This window comes from Lagenorhynchus albirostris, chromosome 11 (assembly GCF_949774975.1).
Source record: "Lagenorhynchus albirostris chromosome 11, mLagAlb1.1, whole genome shotgun sequence".
NCBI classification, from domain to species: domain Eukaryota; kingdom Metazoa; phylum Chordata; class Mammalia; order Artiodactyla; family Delphinidae; genus Lagenorhynchus; species Lagenorhynchus albirostris.
In genome coordinates this window covers 78815230-78833522 of record NC_083105.1, presented here as the reverse complement: position 1 = coordinate 78833522, position 18293 = coordinate 78815230, and the positions used below count along the sequence as shown (strand labels likewise).

The following is an 18293-nucleotide window of genomic DNA, read 5'->3' as shown; positions in this document are numbered from 1 at the left end:
GCCATGTTGGGAGATCCCAAGTGGTAAGGAACTAAGGGGGCCCTCCAGCCAGTAGTCTGGGCTCTCCATCCTACAGCCACAGGGAATGAATTCTGCCAACAACCCAAGTGAATTTGGGGCGAATTATTCCCAAGTCACCTCATGAGAATGCAACCGAGTTGACACCTGTTGCAGCCTTGTGAGACCCTAGGCAAAGGACCCAGCCACACTGCACCTAGATGGAAACTGAGATCAATTTCTCTTAAGCCACTACATTTTTGGTAATTTTATTAAACAGCAATAGATCATGTAGGTGCTGTCATCTTTCCACTACTTAGGTTAACTTAGTAGCTTCACAGTAACTAGATTAGGTGCTGGCAAAATCACCTAGACTATCCCAAAGCTAATTTAATTGTAGTGTAAGAAGTTTGACCCACAGGCTCTACCTTTCCCAGGTAATAAACTGTTTTTAAAACTTTGATATATGGGAGTTCCCTGGTGGCCTAGTGGTTAGGATTCCAGGCTTTCACTGCCGTGGCCCAGGTTCAATCCTTGGCTGGGGAACTGAGATCCCGAAAGCCGCACAGCACAGAAAAAAAAACCTTTGGATTCATCATCCTCTTTGGATTCATCATAAATCTGCAAAGTAAACAATTCTGTGAAGTAACAGAAGTTTAGAGACTCACAAAAGTCAAGTGACTCAGATGGCTAATAAGGGGGTAGAACCAGGAATCAGAGAACCCAGGTCTGACCCCAATCCCCAAAATCTACCTTTCTCTATAACCACCTTTTATAGTTTCTCTAAAGTCTCAATGATGCTTCCCACTATGTCCATAGACAATACTAATAAAACCATATTACAGACATTGAAACACTGGAGACCTTTTGTCCTTCACTGTTAAAATCATCTTATCCACTAGGTTAATTATTGTGCACATCAGTTAAAATGTCTTTCAGAAAAAAAAAATGTCTTTTACATTTGCAGCCAGTTAAGCCGACTGTGCTCTTTTCCCCGTGGGGGCCCGGTGCGCAACAGCTGCAAACAGCAGCCTCCTCAGTAGTGTATGCAGCCTGTTGCCTGTATGGGTTGCCCTAAGGGACCTTGGAGACAGCCCTTTCCAGCAGACATTAATGACTGACATGCTGTCCCCAGTCTAGGCTCCAGACAGGTATGCGTGGTGCCTTTGGAAAGCCCCAGGGCACAGTGGCCAGGGTCCACATTGGCCAGGTCATAATGTCCATCCACACCAAGCTGCAGAACAAGGAGCATGTGATTGAGGCCCTCCGCAGGGCCAAGTTCAAGTTCCCTGGCCGCCAGAAGATCCACATCTCCAAGAAGTGGGGATTCACTAAGTTTAATGCAGATGAATTTGAAAACACGGTGGCAGAAAAGCAGCTCATCCCAGATGGCTGTGGGGTCGAGTACATCCCTAATCGTGACCCCCTGGACAAATGGCACGCCCTGCACTCGTGAGAGCCTTGGCGCTGCCCCCTCCCTACCCATGCCCACCAATAAACCCTACTTTCTTGTCCCTGTCAACAACAACAACAAAAAATGTCTTTTACAGTCAGTCTCCGACTTAATGATGGTTCAACTTAGGATTTTTTGATTTAACAATCACGCAAAAGCGATATGCATTCAGTAGAAATCAGACTTCAACTGTGATCTTTTTCCCAGGCTAGCAATATGCAGTATATGACACTCTTGTGATGCAGCGGCAGGAGGGAGCCACAGTGAGCCACAGACCCCAGTCAGCCACGCGATCAGGAGGGTAAACTACCAGTACATTTAGCCATTCTTGCTTTCACTTTCAGTACAGTATTCAATGAATTACATGAGATAGTCAACACTTTAATGAAAAATAGGTTTTGTGTTAGATGATCTTGCCAACTGTAAGCTAATGTAAATGTTCTGAGCATGTTTAAGGTAGACTAGGCTAAGCTATGATGTATTAAATGCATTTTTGACTTACAATATTTTCAACTTACTTTGGGTTTATTGGGACGTAACCCCATGGTAAGTGGAGGAAGATCTGTATTTTAAAGTCTGTATTTCTCAGTAAAGAGGACTTCTTTCCTTCATGGCTTGTTATAATACTAAGGGCTTACATGGAGTATCTGTGAGGGTCAAAAACATTAGTTACTCTTACTTAAGAACACCTTTCAGACAAAGCCACAAAACAGCTTCTTTTATTTTCTAGTAAGACTAAATTTATTCAATACCCTAGTAAAAGTTTTGATTATAAGTATCCAACAGTATAAAAAGTACAAAACAGATTTGTAGATTTCTAATATATTAATACAAAGTGCATGACTACATACAGTACATCCTACAGGCAAAGAGAGGTGGAAGGGGAAAAAGAAGACTGTGGTTGAGGTCTAGTAATAAATAAATAAATACAGAAGTAGAGATGATCCATATTATAGTATATTCTACCACCAATACTGCAGCCAAAATGTACAAAAAAAAAGAGAGAGAGAAAAAAAACATTTCAAAATAACTCAGGAGGAAGATGATAATGGCTGGGATTCTTGTAATACACCTCAAAGTCTGTGGGACAGCTGACCCAACTCACTATGTAGTCTGTGCATATGGTGGCTTGTAGTTTTTTCCAGAGGAAGAAATATAAAACTTTAAGTTTAGATTAAGAACTATAAAACTATAGGGTACCCATAAAAATTGGCTCACTCCTTCTTGTTATTTATACTATCCAATCTTTAAAATCCAGTTTTAAAAATAAGCACTGAGTCATGTTATTACAAGGTAGGCAAAGGATCCTCCCGCATTATGAACAGTCTGAACTGGTGATATATTCTTCCTGAACTTTTAGAAAAGAGGCAATAGATAGTACTTTGGTTTGGGTTCAAGTAAAAGGCTTTTAATGAAGGTTTTACAATTGAAGAGCTCCACGTTTAGGATGTATCATCTAACACCTCAATGTTCAGAAAGCCTGACTAAAAGAAACCAAACCAAAACCAACCCACTCAGCATGAACACACACCTCTTTTCTTTTAGTAGAATTTTACTTTAATATAGAATGAAAAACAAAAAACAAAAACCCAAAACCCAAAACCCTAATAGGTTAAAACAAGTCAAACAACCATTCTACACAGATAAAACCTTCACAAAGGTCAACCGAAGTAATCCAGAGCTAAAACTGAATTGTGCAGATTTTCATTGAAGTCACCAGTCATGTAACATAAACAAATTATTTACACACTTGCAAGCCCTCTAAGAAATGTGCCCCAAGAAGCATTAACCTTTGTTTTTTTCATGTGCCATCCTGAAGACTTGCACATTTTATTTTTCAGATCATTTAACATTTTAATAGAGTGCATTCTCTACCAAGGGGTAATGCTTTGGTACTATTCATATAGGATTGCCTATCCTAAAGATTTGACATTTCCCCAAGAGGAACTTTGATTCTGCTTTAGAAGTTTCATATAAATTAAAAACTTTATCAAATATCAATATGGAGGGAGGTGACACAGGATGCAACATATACAGTCAAGTTACCTCTGTATATTTAGAAATTACTCCTTCAAGATATTCGCACTAGAGAGCTTAGTCCGTCCCGCTTAATATTCAGTAGTACAGGTTTGAATCATCAGAACCTTGGCAACACCGTAATATTTCAAAGTTATTAACAACTACCTCTAGGGGCAAGTCTGTGTTTACTGAGTTATGACAAATTTATTATAACGAAGGAAAACAAGTGTAGCCAGCCATCTTAAAAAATGCCCCAACCACTGCTTCTCAATATAGAAAGACTAAAACTACATACGTTTATCATACAACAAATCCCATCTCTGTCCCCTGAAATTCCCCTAATTTCATTCATTAGAAGGGGATTTTTTAAAAAAAGCCTTAAAGAGCACTTTACAGCAGCATTCAGCTTTCCTATGAAATACTCAGCATCTTAAATATTATGTACACTTCTTTTTTTCCTTTTAGTAAGCTAGATACTGGCTTCAGACTTTGTGGAACTGGAGGGAAAATAACCCACTCAAAACTATTCTAGAAATCATCTTTTGGCAGAATAACAGGTATCCAAGTTAAAAATAGGAGGGTCATTTTGTTGGTGTTTTCCAAAATTTAACTCATTTTTTGTTCCCCTTCTACATCAACCTCAGTCACCACTCCTGAGTGGAGATGGGCAGAGGCTCTGGCCCCTGAGCCTCCGGCTTCTCAGCAGCTGCTTTCTTATTGCTGCAGCAAGGCTTGAATAGATGTGTGTCGATGAGGACTTCCCCAAAACGGCCTTTATAGATAATGCCACAGCATATTTTCTGTCTAAAAGAAAAAAATGGAGGGACAACAAAATATATTAAATAAGGCAGAAAAATAGGAATACAAAAAAAGGAAACATCTACTCATCATTATAATTAGTACAGCATGATCAAAGGTTTTACTTCCACAATCTCATCACATTCCTAATGAATGGGCTCCTAGAGTGACCCCAGTTTGCTAGGTAATGGGAATTACCCAGGCGCCTTAAATCCCACACTGGAATCTTATCAAATATTAAGAGGGAAGAAGGCAATCTGAGAGACAGCAGTCAGTTTCAGAGGCTGCTCCTGAAGTTATAAACGGTTTCCTCCAAAAATCACCAAATGTTAAAGAAAACAGCCACCATAAACAGGCTGATACAGCTGGTGGTTTTATTTTAATACTGAGCAGACAAAAAATATATACACATATTATCAAATATACATAAAGGCATACAAAAATGACAACACAACAAATCACCCATGGATCACACACTCTAAAAAAAACTATTATTTCCTATGAAGTCCCCCGTATGCCCCTCTCCAATCCCACTCCACCCAATCTCATTCTCTCCTCCTTAATTTCAGGTTTATCACTGTTTTTTCTTTATATACAATGTTTGCATCTCTAAACATATTGCTTGTTATCTCATATATATAATATATAAAATAAAATATATATATAGAAATGCGCATATATGGACTCACACTGTACGCTACAATTGTTTTGCTCAACAGTGACTGAGGTTCATACATATTGCTAGAGCTTTATTTCATTTTAACTTATGTACGGTATTCCACCATGTGAATATACCACAATTTACCCACTCTCCTTCTGATGGGACAATTTTTGCTATTACAAACATGCTGTACATACTGGTACACAGGTCTGAAGGTGTTTTCCTAGGTTACGTTGCTGGGCTATAGGAATGGGAACGTGTTCAACTTTACTCGAAAATGCAAATTATTTATCAATGTGGTTCCCTTCTATTCCTATTTTGCTAAAGGTTTTATTTTAAACCTTGAAGCAAAGTTCAAATTTATCAAACATCTTCAATATACCACTAATACAATAAGCATTTTCTCCCTCCTTTAGGAAACTGTCAAATTATATTAGTTGGCTTTCTAATGCTTCAAACAATCTCACATCCCTAGAATAAATCTAATCTAGTTATGATATATTGTTTATAACATATCAAAATTATGTTAGCCTCATAGAATGCTTGCAGCCTATGCCCTCTTTTATCCATAATCTGGAAAAGCCAGTGCAAGATTAGAATCATTTGTTTCTGGAATGTTTGGTAGAATTTGTCTATCTAGGCCTGGGATTTTTTGAGGGAAGACTTCTGACCACTGAATCCATTCCTTTATTATGAGACAATTCAGGTTTTCTACTTTTTCCTGAGACAGTTTTGGTGAAGTGTCTTTTTCTACTAATGTATCCACTTCACCTATATGTTCAAATTTGTCATGAAGCTGTTTCTAATATCCTATTGTCTTCTAAACTTCTGCTTTTTCTATAGCTGAATCTCTCTTTTCTTATCCAAGATGCTTATGGGTACCATCTCTTTTTCTTGACCTGCTTTATCTCTAGTAACTTTTTTGGTTATGTTTTTCAAGAACCAACTCTTAGCTTTACTGATACTATCCATTCATATTGATTTTCTACTCCATTTATTTCTACTCCTATCTTTAGGATTTCCTTGCTTTTATTTTTTTTATATTGAGCTTCATTAATCTTTAAATTGGATACATGTAACTTCATTTATTTTAAATCTTTCTTTTGTAAGAAGCATTAAAGACAACTTTTCTTCTACCTCTTTAACTTCATGCCACATGTTTTGATTTGTGGTATTTTTCAGGTTTTTTTTTAGTTATAAGGATTTTCTAATTTATACTTTCTTCTTGAACCCATGGTTTCTTAATTTACAAATATATGGAGGTTTTCATCATTTTATTTTGCTAGATTGATTGATTGATTTATGGATGTGTTGGGTCTTCATTGCTGCACGCAGGCTTTCTCTAGTTGCAGCGAACAGGGGCTGCTCTTCGTTGCGGCACGCAGGCTTCTCATTGCGGTGGCTTCTCTTGTTGCGGAGCACGGGCTCTAGGCACACAGGCTTCAGTAGTTGTGGCTTGCGGGCTCAGTAGTTGTGGTGCACGGGCTAACTTGCTCCACAGCACATGGGATCTTCCTGGACCAGGGATCGAACCCATGTCCCCTGCATTGGCAGGCGGATTCTTAACCACTACGCCACCAGGGAAGTCCTGCTAGGTATATTTTAAAACTCTCCATCCTTCCCTTCTTCTCTGGAGGTTTTACATTCTTATTTTTATTCTTTTAGTGGTTATACAGTTAATTAATTGAACTCTAAAGTTATTCAATACATTTACTGTCAACAATACAAAGATATTAGGACATTTTAACTCCCATCACTTCTATTACTTTGACTTATATGTTACTGTTGTCATTTAATTCTTTTTTTAAAAATTCCCATCTATTATCATTTTAAGCCTTCAGTGTTTGTTTAAATTTACCTATAGGCAACAAATATTTATTTATCCTTCTCAGAATTTCAATCTTGGATCTCTTCTTTCTGCCTATAGAATTTTTGTTATTGAGTCAGTTTGGCAGCAAACTCTCAATTTTCTTTTTCTAGTCAAAAAGTCCTATGCCCTCATTTACGAAAGATATTTTTGCTACATATATATAATTTTAAGTTGAGAGCTATTATCTCTTGGGCCATTGAAGGTATTAATCTATTGTTTTATGGCTTCCGTTGTTCGTGCTGAGAATTCAGCTTGTAGGTTTGCTGTTCCTTTGAAAATAATGTCTTTATTCTCTCACTACTTAAAATCTGTTTTGCCTCCCATGTTCCATAGTTTCCCTATGATGTATCTATGGGTGAATCTTCTTCACCCATAAGATAATTGCTTATTACCTTGCTTTTAACTTGTTGGTCTCCCCAAATCTGTGAACTAGAAAATCCTTAACCACTTTCTCTTTAAATATTCTCTCTTTCTTAGTCTATTATCTCTTTTTTGACTTTGGGGTCCCTCATTCACTCAGCATTTGGCCTCTGATTATTCCTTATTAACTTGTCTACTTGTTGATGCCATTTTTAAAGACATAAAAAATATATATACTTCTAGCCCTTTTACTTTTTTTCAGTGGGAGAGTTGGTCAGAATGAATACCTAGTATACTCCATCATAGGAAATTTAGATTCCTTAACATGATTTCTACTTTAAATCAATTTTAATAGAAAAAACACACAAAATCCACACTCTCAGCTCCATTCTTGCCTAATCCACCTCCAAACACATACGCTACCAGCTGTGTGCCAAATGCCACTTAATTGCTAAGGAAGTGGGAAACCGTTGCCTATAATTAAGAAGGTTTGCTGGTTAGAGTTATTTTCTGTTGCTTTTACCTTTTCCAGTATGTGAGATCTAAAAAGGAAAACACTGGCGTTCTGTTAGAGCCAGAAGCCATCTCTGTATCTGAGCCATCATCTGACTGGTTACTATAACAAGGAGATTGAGCTGGAGAGGCACTTGAGGTGGTACTGTGAGCATCAGAATCTGAAATAAAGTGAAAACAAATTATAATTTCACTATATGCAGCTGCAACTAAGCCTCAGCATAAAACACAGTGAATGAGATAGTAAAAAGAAAAGAAAAAATTTATTTTCTATGCACTACTGACATTTGAAGATATTTGTACTAAAGTGTATCTAAAAGAAAATGAGCTTCCAATAAGATGAAGAGCTGACATACTTTTCTCTATTCTCCTGCTAATAAGTACAACTAAAAATAGATACGGACACAACACATAAAACTAAACACTCTGAAAGTTGGCAACAGCTAGTGAGCTCAAGACTTAAGGAAGGAAGCGGGGGTGAGCTCCCTAGCTTTTATGGGTTTTCTTTTTGTCTCCTAAATCCCAGTCTTGCAGCTGAAGAAGCCAACAACTCAGAAATGTCAATGGGTGCAGATATAGACACACACACAGAGCCAACAGAAGCCTGCCCTCTCTAGCCAAAGGACCAGGAAAGGGGCAGCTTAGCAAGAGAGGAATCCTTTCGGAGACAATAACCACCACCCCCCTTTTTTTTTTTGCGGTACACGGGCCTCTCACTGTTGTGGCCTCTCCTGTTGCGAAGCACAGGCTCCGGACACGCAGGCTCAGCGGCCATGGCTCACGGGCCCAGCCGCTCCGCAGCATGTGGGATCTTCCTGGACCGGGGCACGAACCCGTGTCCCCAGCATCGGCAGGCGGACTCTCAACCACTGCGCCACCAGGGAAGCCCAACAATAACCCCTTTACTCCAGCCAAACACCACAGAAAAAAAAAGGGTCCCCACCCCCACCCACTGGAGCAAAGGCCAAGTGGGGAGCCTAGGTTTCCATCCTCCCAAGACTGTTAGGAGGCCCCCCAACACCTCCACCAGGGTGATGTCAGTGGAAGTCCTCTGAAGAGTCGGGGCCTTCACTGTGGCCCACCGGGAACAGGAGCACCCTCACCACGTGGGAGCCTGAATTCCCAGCCCACCCCCACCCAGCCGCAGTCAGGAGCTCCTCCTCCCTCAGATACCAAAGGAGGCTGGAAAGGAGGTTAAAAGTCAGGGGGAACCTGACTTTCAACACCACTTGGCAGTAACAAGGTGGTGCCCCCCCCATTTCCCCTTCTGGGGAAAAAAAAAAAAAGCCAGTTAAAACAGAAGTAATAAAACTACAAGTCTTACAACACAATTTAAAAACGTCTAGGTTTCAATAAAAAATCGTTATCATATCCAGAACCAGGAAGATCTCAAACTGAATGGAAAGTCAAGCATCTATTAAACACCAAGATGACAGAGACGTTAGCATGATCTGACAAAGATTTTAAAGCAGCTATGACAAAAATGCTTCAATAAGCCATTATGAACAAGTTTGAAATAAATGAAAACACAGCCTCAGCAAGTAGGCCTCAGTTAAAAAAAACAGCTATAAAGAACCAAGGAACTGAAATCCGAACTGAAAAAATACAATAAGTGAAATAAAAAGCTGAGTAGACAGGCTCAACAGCAGAATGGAGGGGAAAGAGGAAACAATCAGTGAACTGGAAGAAAGAACAACAGAAATCACCCAACCTGTACAATACAAAGAAAACAAATGAAAGAGCCTTAGAGACCTGTGGAACTACAACAGAAAACATACATTCATGTGACTGCAGTCCCGGAAGAAGAGGAGAAAGAGGGCGGAGGTGAAAAACTACTCAAATATAACGGCTGAAAACGTGCCAAACTTGGCAAGAGACATAAACCTATAGATACAAGAAGCTGAGCAAACCCCAAACAGGATATACCCAAAGAAATCAATGCCAAGGCACATTATAATTAAATTTCTGAACACTAAAGAAAAAGAAAAAAATCTTGAAAGCATCCAAAGAAAAATGATACCTTACCCATAAAGGGAAAACAATAGATCCTGACTTAATAAGGAGTAAAGGCAATTCATCAGATACAAGCTAAACATGATTTAGTGTTTTTGCCCTCAGAAGACTTCATATAAATTTACAAGCCAGAAAATAAATCTTTTGGTTGATAGTCACTGAGCTATAAAGCTATCATACTGCTATTCTCAGCAACAGCAACATCAGACAGGGGTTGAGCCTACCACACATCTTACCTTTGGCTAAAGACTCCCCACCCGCCCCCCAGGATAGGTGGATAGAATAATCCTCCAATTCATAGAACTAATCAAACATTTATTAAGTATCCACTAGACATCAAACCCTGTGTCATATCCTACATGGGAAGAAACAGACTAAAGAAAACTTTTTTGAATAGCGCTCACAAGCATTTTCTATTAACAAAAGTTAATATACAATAGCATAAAATTAAGTATCTAAAACAAAGAAGGCACCAATTGGTGTTTTTAATATGTTCATTTACTTCCAATATATGAATAGCTTAACTTCAGGAAAAAACAACCAAACAAAATTCTCAAGAGTAGCAGGCTTTACATAAAAAAGAATGAAATAATGCCATGTGCAACAAGATGGATGCAACTAGAGATTATCATACTAAGTGAAGTAAGTCAGAAAGAGAAAGACAAATACCATATGAAATCACTTATATGTGGAATCTAAAGTATGACGCAAATGAACCTATCTATGAAACAGAATCACGGACATAGAGAATAGACTGGTTGTTGCCAAGGGGGATGGGGCTGAGGGAGAGAGGAAGTAGGAGGGTGGGGTTAGCATCTATAAGCTTTAACATAGAGAATGGATAAACAACAAGGTCCTACTGTATAGCACAGAGGACTATATTCAATATCCTATGATAAACCATAATGGAAAAGAATATTAAAAAAAGAATGTAAAAAAATAAATTAAAAAAAAGGAGTAGCAGGCTTTAAAGGACTAAGGCTACAGGAATATTTAAAAGACTTCCCTGGGACTTCCCTTGTGGTCCAGTGAGTAAGACTCCGCGCTCCTAACACAAGGGGCCCAGGTTCGATCCCTGGTTGGGGAACTAGATCCTGCGTGCGTGCCACAACTAAGAAGTCCACATACCACAAATGAGAAGCCTGCATGCCACAAATAAGAGTCCGCGTGCTGCAACTAAGAAGTCGTCCACATGCCGCAACTATGAAGTCCGCATGCTGCAATTAAAGATCCCACACGTCGCAACTAAGACCCAGTGCAAACTAACTAAATAAATAAATAAACAGCACATACACTGCTAGGGTGTGTGTTTAGAAAAAAAACAAAAGACTTCCCTAATAATTAACAGCAATAGCAGTCATCTCTATGCTGCTCTAGTGATAGTCATCACTATCCTAGGGAGTGTTTAATATCTATGAACCACTTGAAATTGCAGTTATTTGACCATGTCTACCTATAAAAATAGCAATTTTATATGGTTCAATCTAACACCTGGGACACTAGGATACAATTATATATAGAATCGCAGTTAGGGGAAAAAAACTCTCTTCTAGAATGTAAATCAGGAAATTCTTCAAAGAACTGAAATTTTTGAAGTCTTAAACATTAGGTAGGTAGGATTTGGAAAGGCACAAAAGACTAGTTAGATAGCTTGGGGTAGGTGGGGATGATGAGTAAAATTGGAAGCAGAATACACTATGCACACGAAGGGAACTGACCCTTTCCCTAAAATGGTACATCCAAAGACATGCTAGGGGTTTTCCATTTTATTCTACAGCAACCAGAATCATTGCAGGTTTTAGGAAGAAGAATGACAAAAAGAATGGCTAACATTTATATGGGAATTTATTTCGCTTTATTTTGTTTTACAAAACCCCTTTTACTTGATTATCCTCACTTCTCTGATTAGGAAATTGTGGTTAAATGTTAAGCAACACCAGGGTCACATATTTGTTCAAGAACTGTAACTCAAATCCAGATCTTCAAGCCCTAAGTCCAATGCCTTTCCAGTACACCACAAAGGAAAGAATGTCCCAGGAAGAGGAATACAGGGCAGGTACATGCAAGATGCATGGAAGCAAATATATAACCAGAGACAGGGAAACCATTTAGTGGGTGATGTATAAAAAATTCAAATATCTCAAAACTGTTATGGTGCACACAGCTGCTAGCAATTCACAATGCACCTGGGAAAATCATGTTTCACTCTGAGTTTCCAAAATCCAGTTATTTTCAGCTTCCAACCCCTCCACAGCACAGCTTTATCACAAAAATCTGAAATTACACTGGACATATTCCCTTAGGTAAGGCAAAAGTTAGTCAGATGTCACTTTCCCTATAATTAAAGGGAGACGCTAAGAATATACAACGAATATCAATTTTTCTACCCCTCAAGTTATAGAAGAAAATTACTATTTTCTAAATGTTCACTAAAACATTTAAAGAGAATAAAGGGTAGAGTCAGTCTTTCTTCCCCCCTTGGTGATAGCTGGTTAAGAAACAAACATGTATAATTAAAATATACACATATTTGATGTTGCCTAAATATTTTACTATAGATGTATTAAAATATTTTAGCCAAAGATTAAATATATTAACAGAATAACTATGGACTGGTAACACCAACTTACCTGAGAGCAGAGTTAGTAGCAGATCTGGAAAGACTCTGGAGTCCTGTGGCATGAGTTACACTATCCCAGAGAGCAGAATGATATTGTAGAAACAGCACAGGGCTTTGCAATTAGACAAACCCCAGGTCAAATTTATCTCTACCACTTACTAAGTGACCTCGGGTCAAGGTGAAATCATTACTTTGTACTTCCTATCCTAATCTCTAAAATAGAAATCATTGGGATAATTATGTATGTAAAGTGCTTGGTACATATACCAAAATGCTCAAGAGATGATAGTTCTCCTTCCTTCCTCTCATTCTATCTGATCAGTAACTTGTCTTTTTCCATTTTTCTAAAACAAGCACTGATTGATAAAACTTTGTCTAACAAGGTCCTACAGATTTTTTTTTTTTAGCTGCACTGCACGGGATGCGGCATCTTAGTTCCCCAACCAGGGATGGAACTCGTGCCCCCTGCGGTGGAACCTCAGAGTCCTAACCACTGGACCGCCAGGGAATTCCCCAGTTTTGTTTTTTTTTTTTAATCCTGAAAATTCCAATACAGGTCCACCTACAATTCTGAAAATGTTCTCAAAACGAAAGTTTATTCCTAACCCTTTTGGTCACAAAATCTGGCCTGACCTGGACTATAATTAGGTAAGCAAACCTGACTAGCTTATTTACAGTTAGTTTATTCCACCTATATGAATATGCCTACATTTTTCCCACAGAAACACTAATGTGTTTGATTCAATAGTGCTGCCTCAGACCCCCCTGGGTGTAATAAATAACATAATAACATTATATGCAGTGGATTTCCTTTTCAAAATCTGAAATCTAGGGCTTCCCTAGTGGCGCAGTGGTTGAGAGTCCGCCTGCCGATGCAGGGGACACAGGCTCGTGCCCCAGTCCGGGAAGATCCCACATGCCGCGGAGCGGCTATGCCCGTGAGCCACGGCCGCTGAGCCTGCGCGTCCGGAGCCTGTGCTCCGCAACGGGAGAGGCCACAGCAGTGAGAGGCCCGCGTACCGCAAAAAAAAAAAAAAAAAACTCTGAAATCTAAATTCCTAAATACAGAAGTACCACAAAAGGTCCCCTACCCCCAATGACTTCCAATAAAAGTAGACGAGCTTAATATTAATTTATCATTCCCTTCCCATCCTCTCACCCCACACAACACACCAAGCCCCCTTAAACCTAAAGGTCTTGAGGCTGGCTTTTACTGCAATATCTGAGTTATGATTTCCAAAATTACACTCCAGAGAACCTGGGCTTTAGTCTCAGATTGTCCACTAATTATTTATATACCTTTCTACATATCTCCAGGCCTCAAACCCCTTAAGAATAAAAATCAAGTAAACAAACTTGAAAAGTTCATCCTCTAGAAAATTAAGATGTCAGTAAAGAGATCAGAATGCTCTGTGTTCTTAGCACAATCTGAAGAAGTGGCTGGTGAAAGTACTTTTAAGACACCAAAATCAAAGATAAAGTTCGAAGATTTCATAGAAATAAAATATCTCTCCCAAGTCAACATTGCCTCCCACTCTTTTTTTAAAAAGCAATAAAAGAAAATATGGTCCATACATGCCATGTGCCACCCCAGACAAAAATAAAAACAACTATTCTTAAATCCTCATGTTTCAATATCAAACTTACTGTGACGTTTAAATTCCTTCTGCAGTTTACTGATCTGGTTGCTTTTTATCCTGTTTCCAGATAGAGTTTTCACTTTCTTTGGTTTCAGGGTAGTCTTTAGACTGGGTCCTGCCCTTGCATCTACCACCTGGAAGAAAATACTGAATATTTAATACCATTTTAAAAATGACACCTCTGTATTCCCTTGGTTCAGACGAATGCTTATTTAAAGGAGCCAAATTTGAATTTCCTACTCACTCAGTGTTTGAGAGCTCATGTGCACTTTTAATTATCACATGGTATTAAAGAATAATTTATCTAGTGGTTTTTTTCCTTTGAAGTAAGTAATAGCAGGAGTCTGCTGGGCAAAAAATTTACATAGATTTTATATATGGTGAAAATGACCCAAGTAGGTTAAGAAAAACCAAACCTAACAACAATTAACATTTCTATAGGATGATGTTCCGCAGTTTACAAAAAGTTTTCATATACTTTTGATTTTAACTTCACCACAAAACAGTAAGCAGTAATTTGTTACTCCAGTTTTAGGGTAAAGAAAAACAAGAGATATTCAACTATGTATTTTGCCTTATTTCACTAAGCTAGTAAATGGGCAAGGGTGGGTGGGGAAGGGGCCCAGATGCAAATCAGGGTTTTCAGACCTATGCTTTATGCTCTTTTTACTACACACCCTTAATCCCTGAGGTCAGCCACGTGAGGGCAATGGCATGTTCTTCCACAGCCTAGCGTGGCCACTGGTCTAGCCCCATATGGTCTCATTTCTCATGCCTTCACTCACATTGGCTATTTGCAGATTTCTACCCTTATGTAAAAGGTTGACATCACCTTCAAAATCACAATTTGGATCTTCTCCAGGTAAGCTATTAATTAAAGAAAAACTCACATTTTTATAGGTTAACAGACCCACAGAAACCTATTATAATAATGAAACATTGTCACCAAAGGACAGTGTAAGGCTAGTGTAAGAAAAAAGGTAAAGAACAAATATTTTTTGCCCGCTTAAAAACAAACATTTTGTATAAATGTCATAAATCTTCTGAAAGCTAGCATACAGAAAAATTAAATAAGACCTAACGGTGTCGTTCTGGTTATTGAAAATATTTTCTAAAGAATTCTAGTGACGTTATAAAGTGAAATGCAAATAGAAAACACATTTACATTCCAGTTTGATCTCAACTAGATTTAATATAGATTAACAATAGCTTCTACGTGAGTGATTACTATGCATTATACTTTATATACATCATCTCATTCAGTTCTTACAACAGTTCTGTGAGACAGCTATTATCTTTGCACTTTATAAATAAATGTCACTTGCCCAAAGTTCACAACTAGTAAGTGGTAAAGGCAGGCTTTAAATCCAGTTCTGATTATAAACCAATGTGCTCATTAGTACCAACATGAATTAGGACATACATAATCCTAGGAGATGAAAAAAAGGATCCATGTCTAATTAACTCTAGGAATTTCTGGGTTAAACCTAAAAATATGTGAAATGTACACTGTGGATCTCCAAAAATGGGTATATTTGATACAACCTTAGAGAAATGTCATACCAAGCTATTTTGCTCCCCAAAATGCCAAAATGTTAAGTGATTATATCTGAGCAGCAACTAGTGCTTTTCTTTATTCTTTTCAGACTTTTCTACCCTAGGAACATATTATTTCCTAAATTAGGGGGAAAAATTAATGTTACTTTAAATATAACAGAGGTATAATTGAGAAAGACGAAAGATGAACTCACATGATTCCAGTTTTTTTTTGATCCTGCTGGCAGTTTCTTCCATCTTTTCACAAGCAGGACACAGGCATTACAGATGTCTCCTGAACGAGTCTCATGTAACCTGATAAGAAAACAATCAAACCTTTATTAGTCTCCTTTACATTAAAGAACTCATGCAAGTACATTTCTTTTAGAAAAAACACTTTATAGTTTATAGATGTCATTTCTAATTGTCTGGAGTGATCCAGTTCCATTGTTTCTGTAGAATATTTCAGAAATATAATTAACTTCTAGATCCAATGAATCAATTCCATGTGCTACAATTTGGTCATTTTAAAATAAAGAATGTTTTTTAAAACAACAGCAAAATTTAAGACCTAGAGAAGATCCTGGTCACCATGGTTTTAAACAATGCTGTCCAATTAATCTTTCTTGAAATGTGTAGATACTTCATAAGCAATAAAACACGACCCTTTAAGTAAAATAATGTGCCGTGATATTCTAGTTTCACAACAAACAAAACCAGAGAGGCACTGTAATTTTTTTTTTAATGAATATATCTGCATGGGGGAAAGAAATCTATAGTTACCAAGCTATTTTTTAATTGTCTCTCTGAGGAATTTTTCATTTACTATACTTTTCCTGTACTATAAATACACAGAAAAATACTAATAACATTTATTATATATACAATTGGAAATAAAGACATTAGGAGAAAAATGTAATTTCAAAAGGCAAGGTTGGTTAGTGGAGACTCTTTGACAACCTTCAAAATTAAGTACAAAGTCTAGGATTAACAATAAATAATCCACAAAATGTTTTGATAAGAAAGAACAGTGGTGAAATTAATTTCTAACATGGGAAATGGCTCAACATTAAGTATTTTATTTCATCCAAGTATTTGTTGGAAAGTAATTTCCATTTTATTAAGCAGAGGTTTATTGTCAAAAGATAAATAAAGAACGAAATTATAAAATAAAAGCTAACATAGCCTGACAGGTTTCAGGGCAGTACATTAAGTCCTGCTAGTATCCTCAGCAGATTGGGTTAAAATATATTTCTATAATTTAGAAAAACAATACAAAGGACAGAAAACTAGTGGAAGACAATTACTGTAAGAGAGAATAAGGGTAATTTTTAAAAAAAAATCTCTTTGTACATCCTGAAGTTAACAAAAGGGTTTGTTTGATTATAACTTCTAAAGGGCTTCACAATTAATTTGGTAGTTCCTCATAATCTAGAAAAAGGAAGGCTGTCAGTATTGTTTGATTTAAGAGCAAGTGCCTTGAAATAACCTAGATTAGAATATGAGTGATTTTAATTATTAGCACACTGTTCCAATCCCTTTGCTTAGAAATACTTCTGTATACTGTGATCTTTTTCACTCCAAAAATGGTACAAACATCACATGATCTTACCCAAAACAGCTCTGGAAGTCCTTTTCATAGCGTTTACTGTCAGTGAATCGAGAACTGGAGGATTTAGCTCTGCAAATACAGCAGCCCTCTATACTTCGGTACATCTTTGGCTTGTGAAAACCAAACATCTTTTCTTCTGGGCAATAGTCTGTAAAGCCAAGGGAATTGATGACACAGCTTTGTTGAGGGCTATAACAAGAAACCATTAAAAGCGAACTCTCTGCTCCACCCTACCCCCAGCAATGCGGTATTACATGACCGAGAGAGGAGGGCACTGGTGAAAACCTCTTGGACCCACCTCAATTCTAGGCACACGAGCATAGCAAGTGTCTAAAACACACAAAGTAGCTCAGGTATTTAACAAGGCTTCTACTACCTCCTTCTCCCCTCCTGGCAAACACTCATTCTAAAATTGCAGGAAGGGTACTTCCCTGGTGGTGCAGTGGTTAAGGGTCCACCTGCCAATGCGGGGGACACCGGTTCGATCACTGGTAGGGGAGGATCCCACATGCTGCGGGGCAGCTGGGCCCATGCGCCACAACTACTGAGGCTGCACTCTAGAGCCCACAAGCCACAACTACCGAAGCCCACACCTCTGGAGCCCGTGCTCCACGGCGGGAGGGGTCACCGCAATGAGAAGCCCACACGCCACAACGAGGAGTAGCCCCTACTCGCCGCAACTGGAGAAAGCCCGCACGCAGCAGACAAGACCCAACGCAGCCAAAAAAGGATAAATTAATTAATTAATTTATTTTTAAAAATAAATAAAATAAAATTGCAGGAAGGAGGCATTTTCTAAAATTCAAGATTTTAAGTAGAGAATACAACAAACTCTCCCCACTATCCTGTGAAGTAATGGAATCATACACAATGGAGGACACATCCTAAAATTTAAGCTAAGGCACCCCTTTTTATTTTGCATCTCTGCATTAATGTGATTCCCCCCTCTTGGAAAGTTTTGAGCATTTACTACAGGACCACTATTTGATACTAAGCACAAAAGTAGCTCAATATGCATCAACCTACACTACTTTGCCCTATGGGAAATCAGAGGGGATTTCTTCTGTGATAAATGGGAAGTTCTAAGGCAAGTTGTTCCTGAATTGAAACTACTGAAAGGAGGACGTAAAATACACAAAAATCCAGGGTTATAATTTAAGAATAATAATTTTATAAATCATTAAGATAAATTAAGAATGAG

General features: G+C 38.1%; 2 protein-coding genes and 1 non-coding gene across 9 annotated transcripts in view; 2 read left to right on the top strand and 1 right to left on the bottom strand.

Moving 5' to 3' along the window:
• Positions 1-958: 958 nt before the first annotated feature.
• On the top strand, positions 959-1093 carry LOC132530096 (small nucleolar RNA SNORA70). Its single transcript, XR_009543655.1, has one exon. It is a non-coding gene; the product is annotated as a small nucleolar RNA SNORA70 (small nucleolar RNA).
• Positions 1094-1140: 47 nt separating this feature from the next.
• LOC132529132 (large ribosomal subunit protein uL16-like) lies at positions 1141-1470 on the top strand. Its single transcript, XM_060165423.1, has one exon. The coding sequence runs from the start codon at positions 1151-1153 to the stop codon at positions 1451-1453; it is 303 nt and encodes a 100-aa protein (XP_060021406.1). The 5' UTR covers positions 1141-1150; the 3' UTR covers positions 1454-1470.
• Positions 1471-2149: 679 nt separating this feature from the next.
• The window catches only part of SINHCAF (SIN3-HDAC complex associated factor), a 29478-nt gene continuing 13334 nt past the window's right edge, over positions 2150-18293 (bottom strand). For all 7 annotated transcript variants that reach the window (XM_060165224.1, XM_060165230.1, XM_060165231.1 and 4 more), the window contains exons 2-6: positions 17093-17240; positions 15696-15795; positions 13952-14078; positions 7682-7832; positions 2150-4273 (exon numbers count right to left, since the gene is read on the bottom strand). In XM_060165224.1, coding sequence (XP_060021207.1) covers positions 4114-4273; positions 7682-7832; positions 13952-14078; positions 15696-15795; positions 17093-17220 — 666 coding nt within the window. In that variant the 5' untranslated portion in view covers positions 17221-17240 and the 3' untranslated portion in view covers positions 2150-4113. The remainder of the gene's footprint in view (positions 4274-7681; positions 7833-13951; positions 14079-15695; positions 15796-17092; positions 17241-18293) is intronic.

Bases quoted from the DNA above. Each gene is read 5' to 3' on its own strand.
- LOC132529132 (XM_060165423.1), top strand. From the start codon at position 1,151: ATGCGTGGTGCCTTTGGAAAGCCCCAGGGCACAGTGGCCAGGGTCCAC.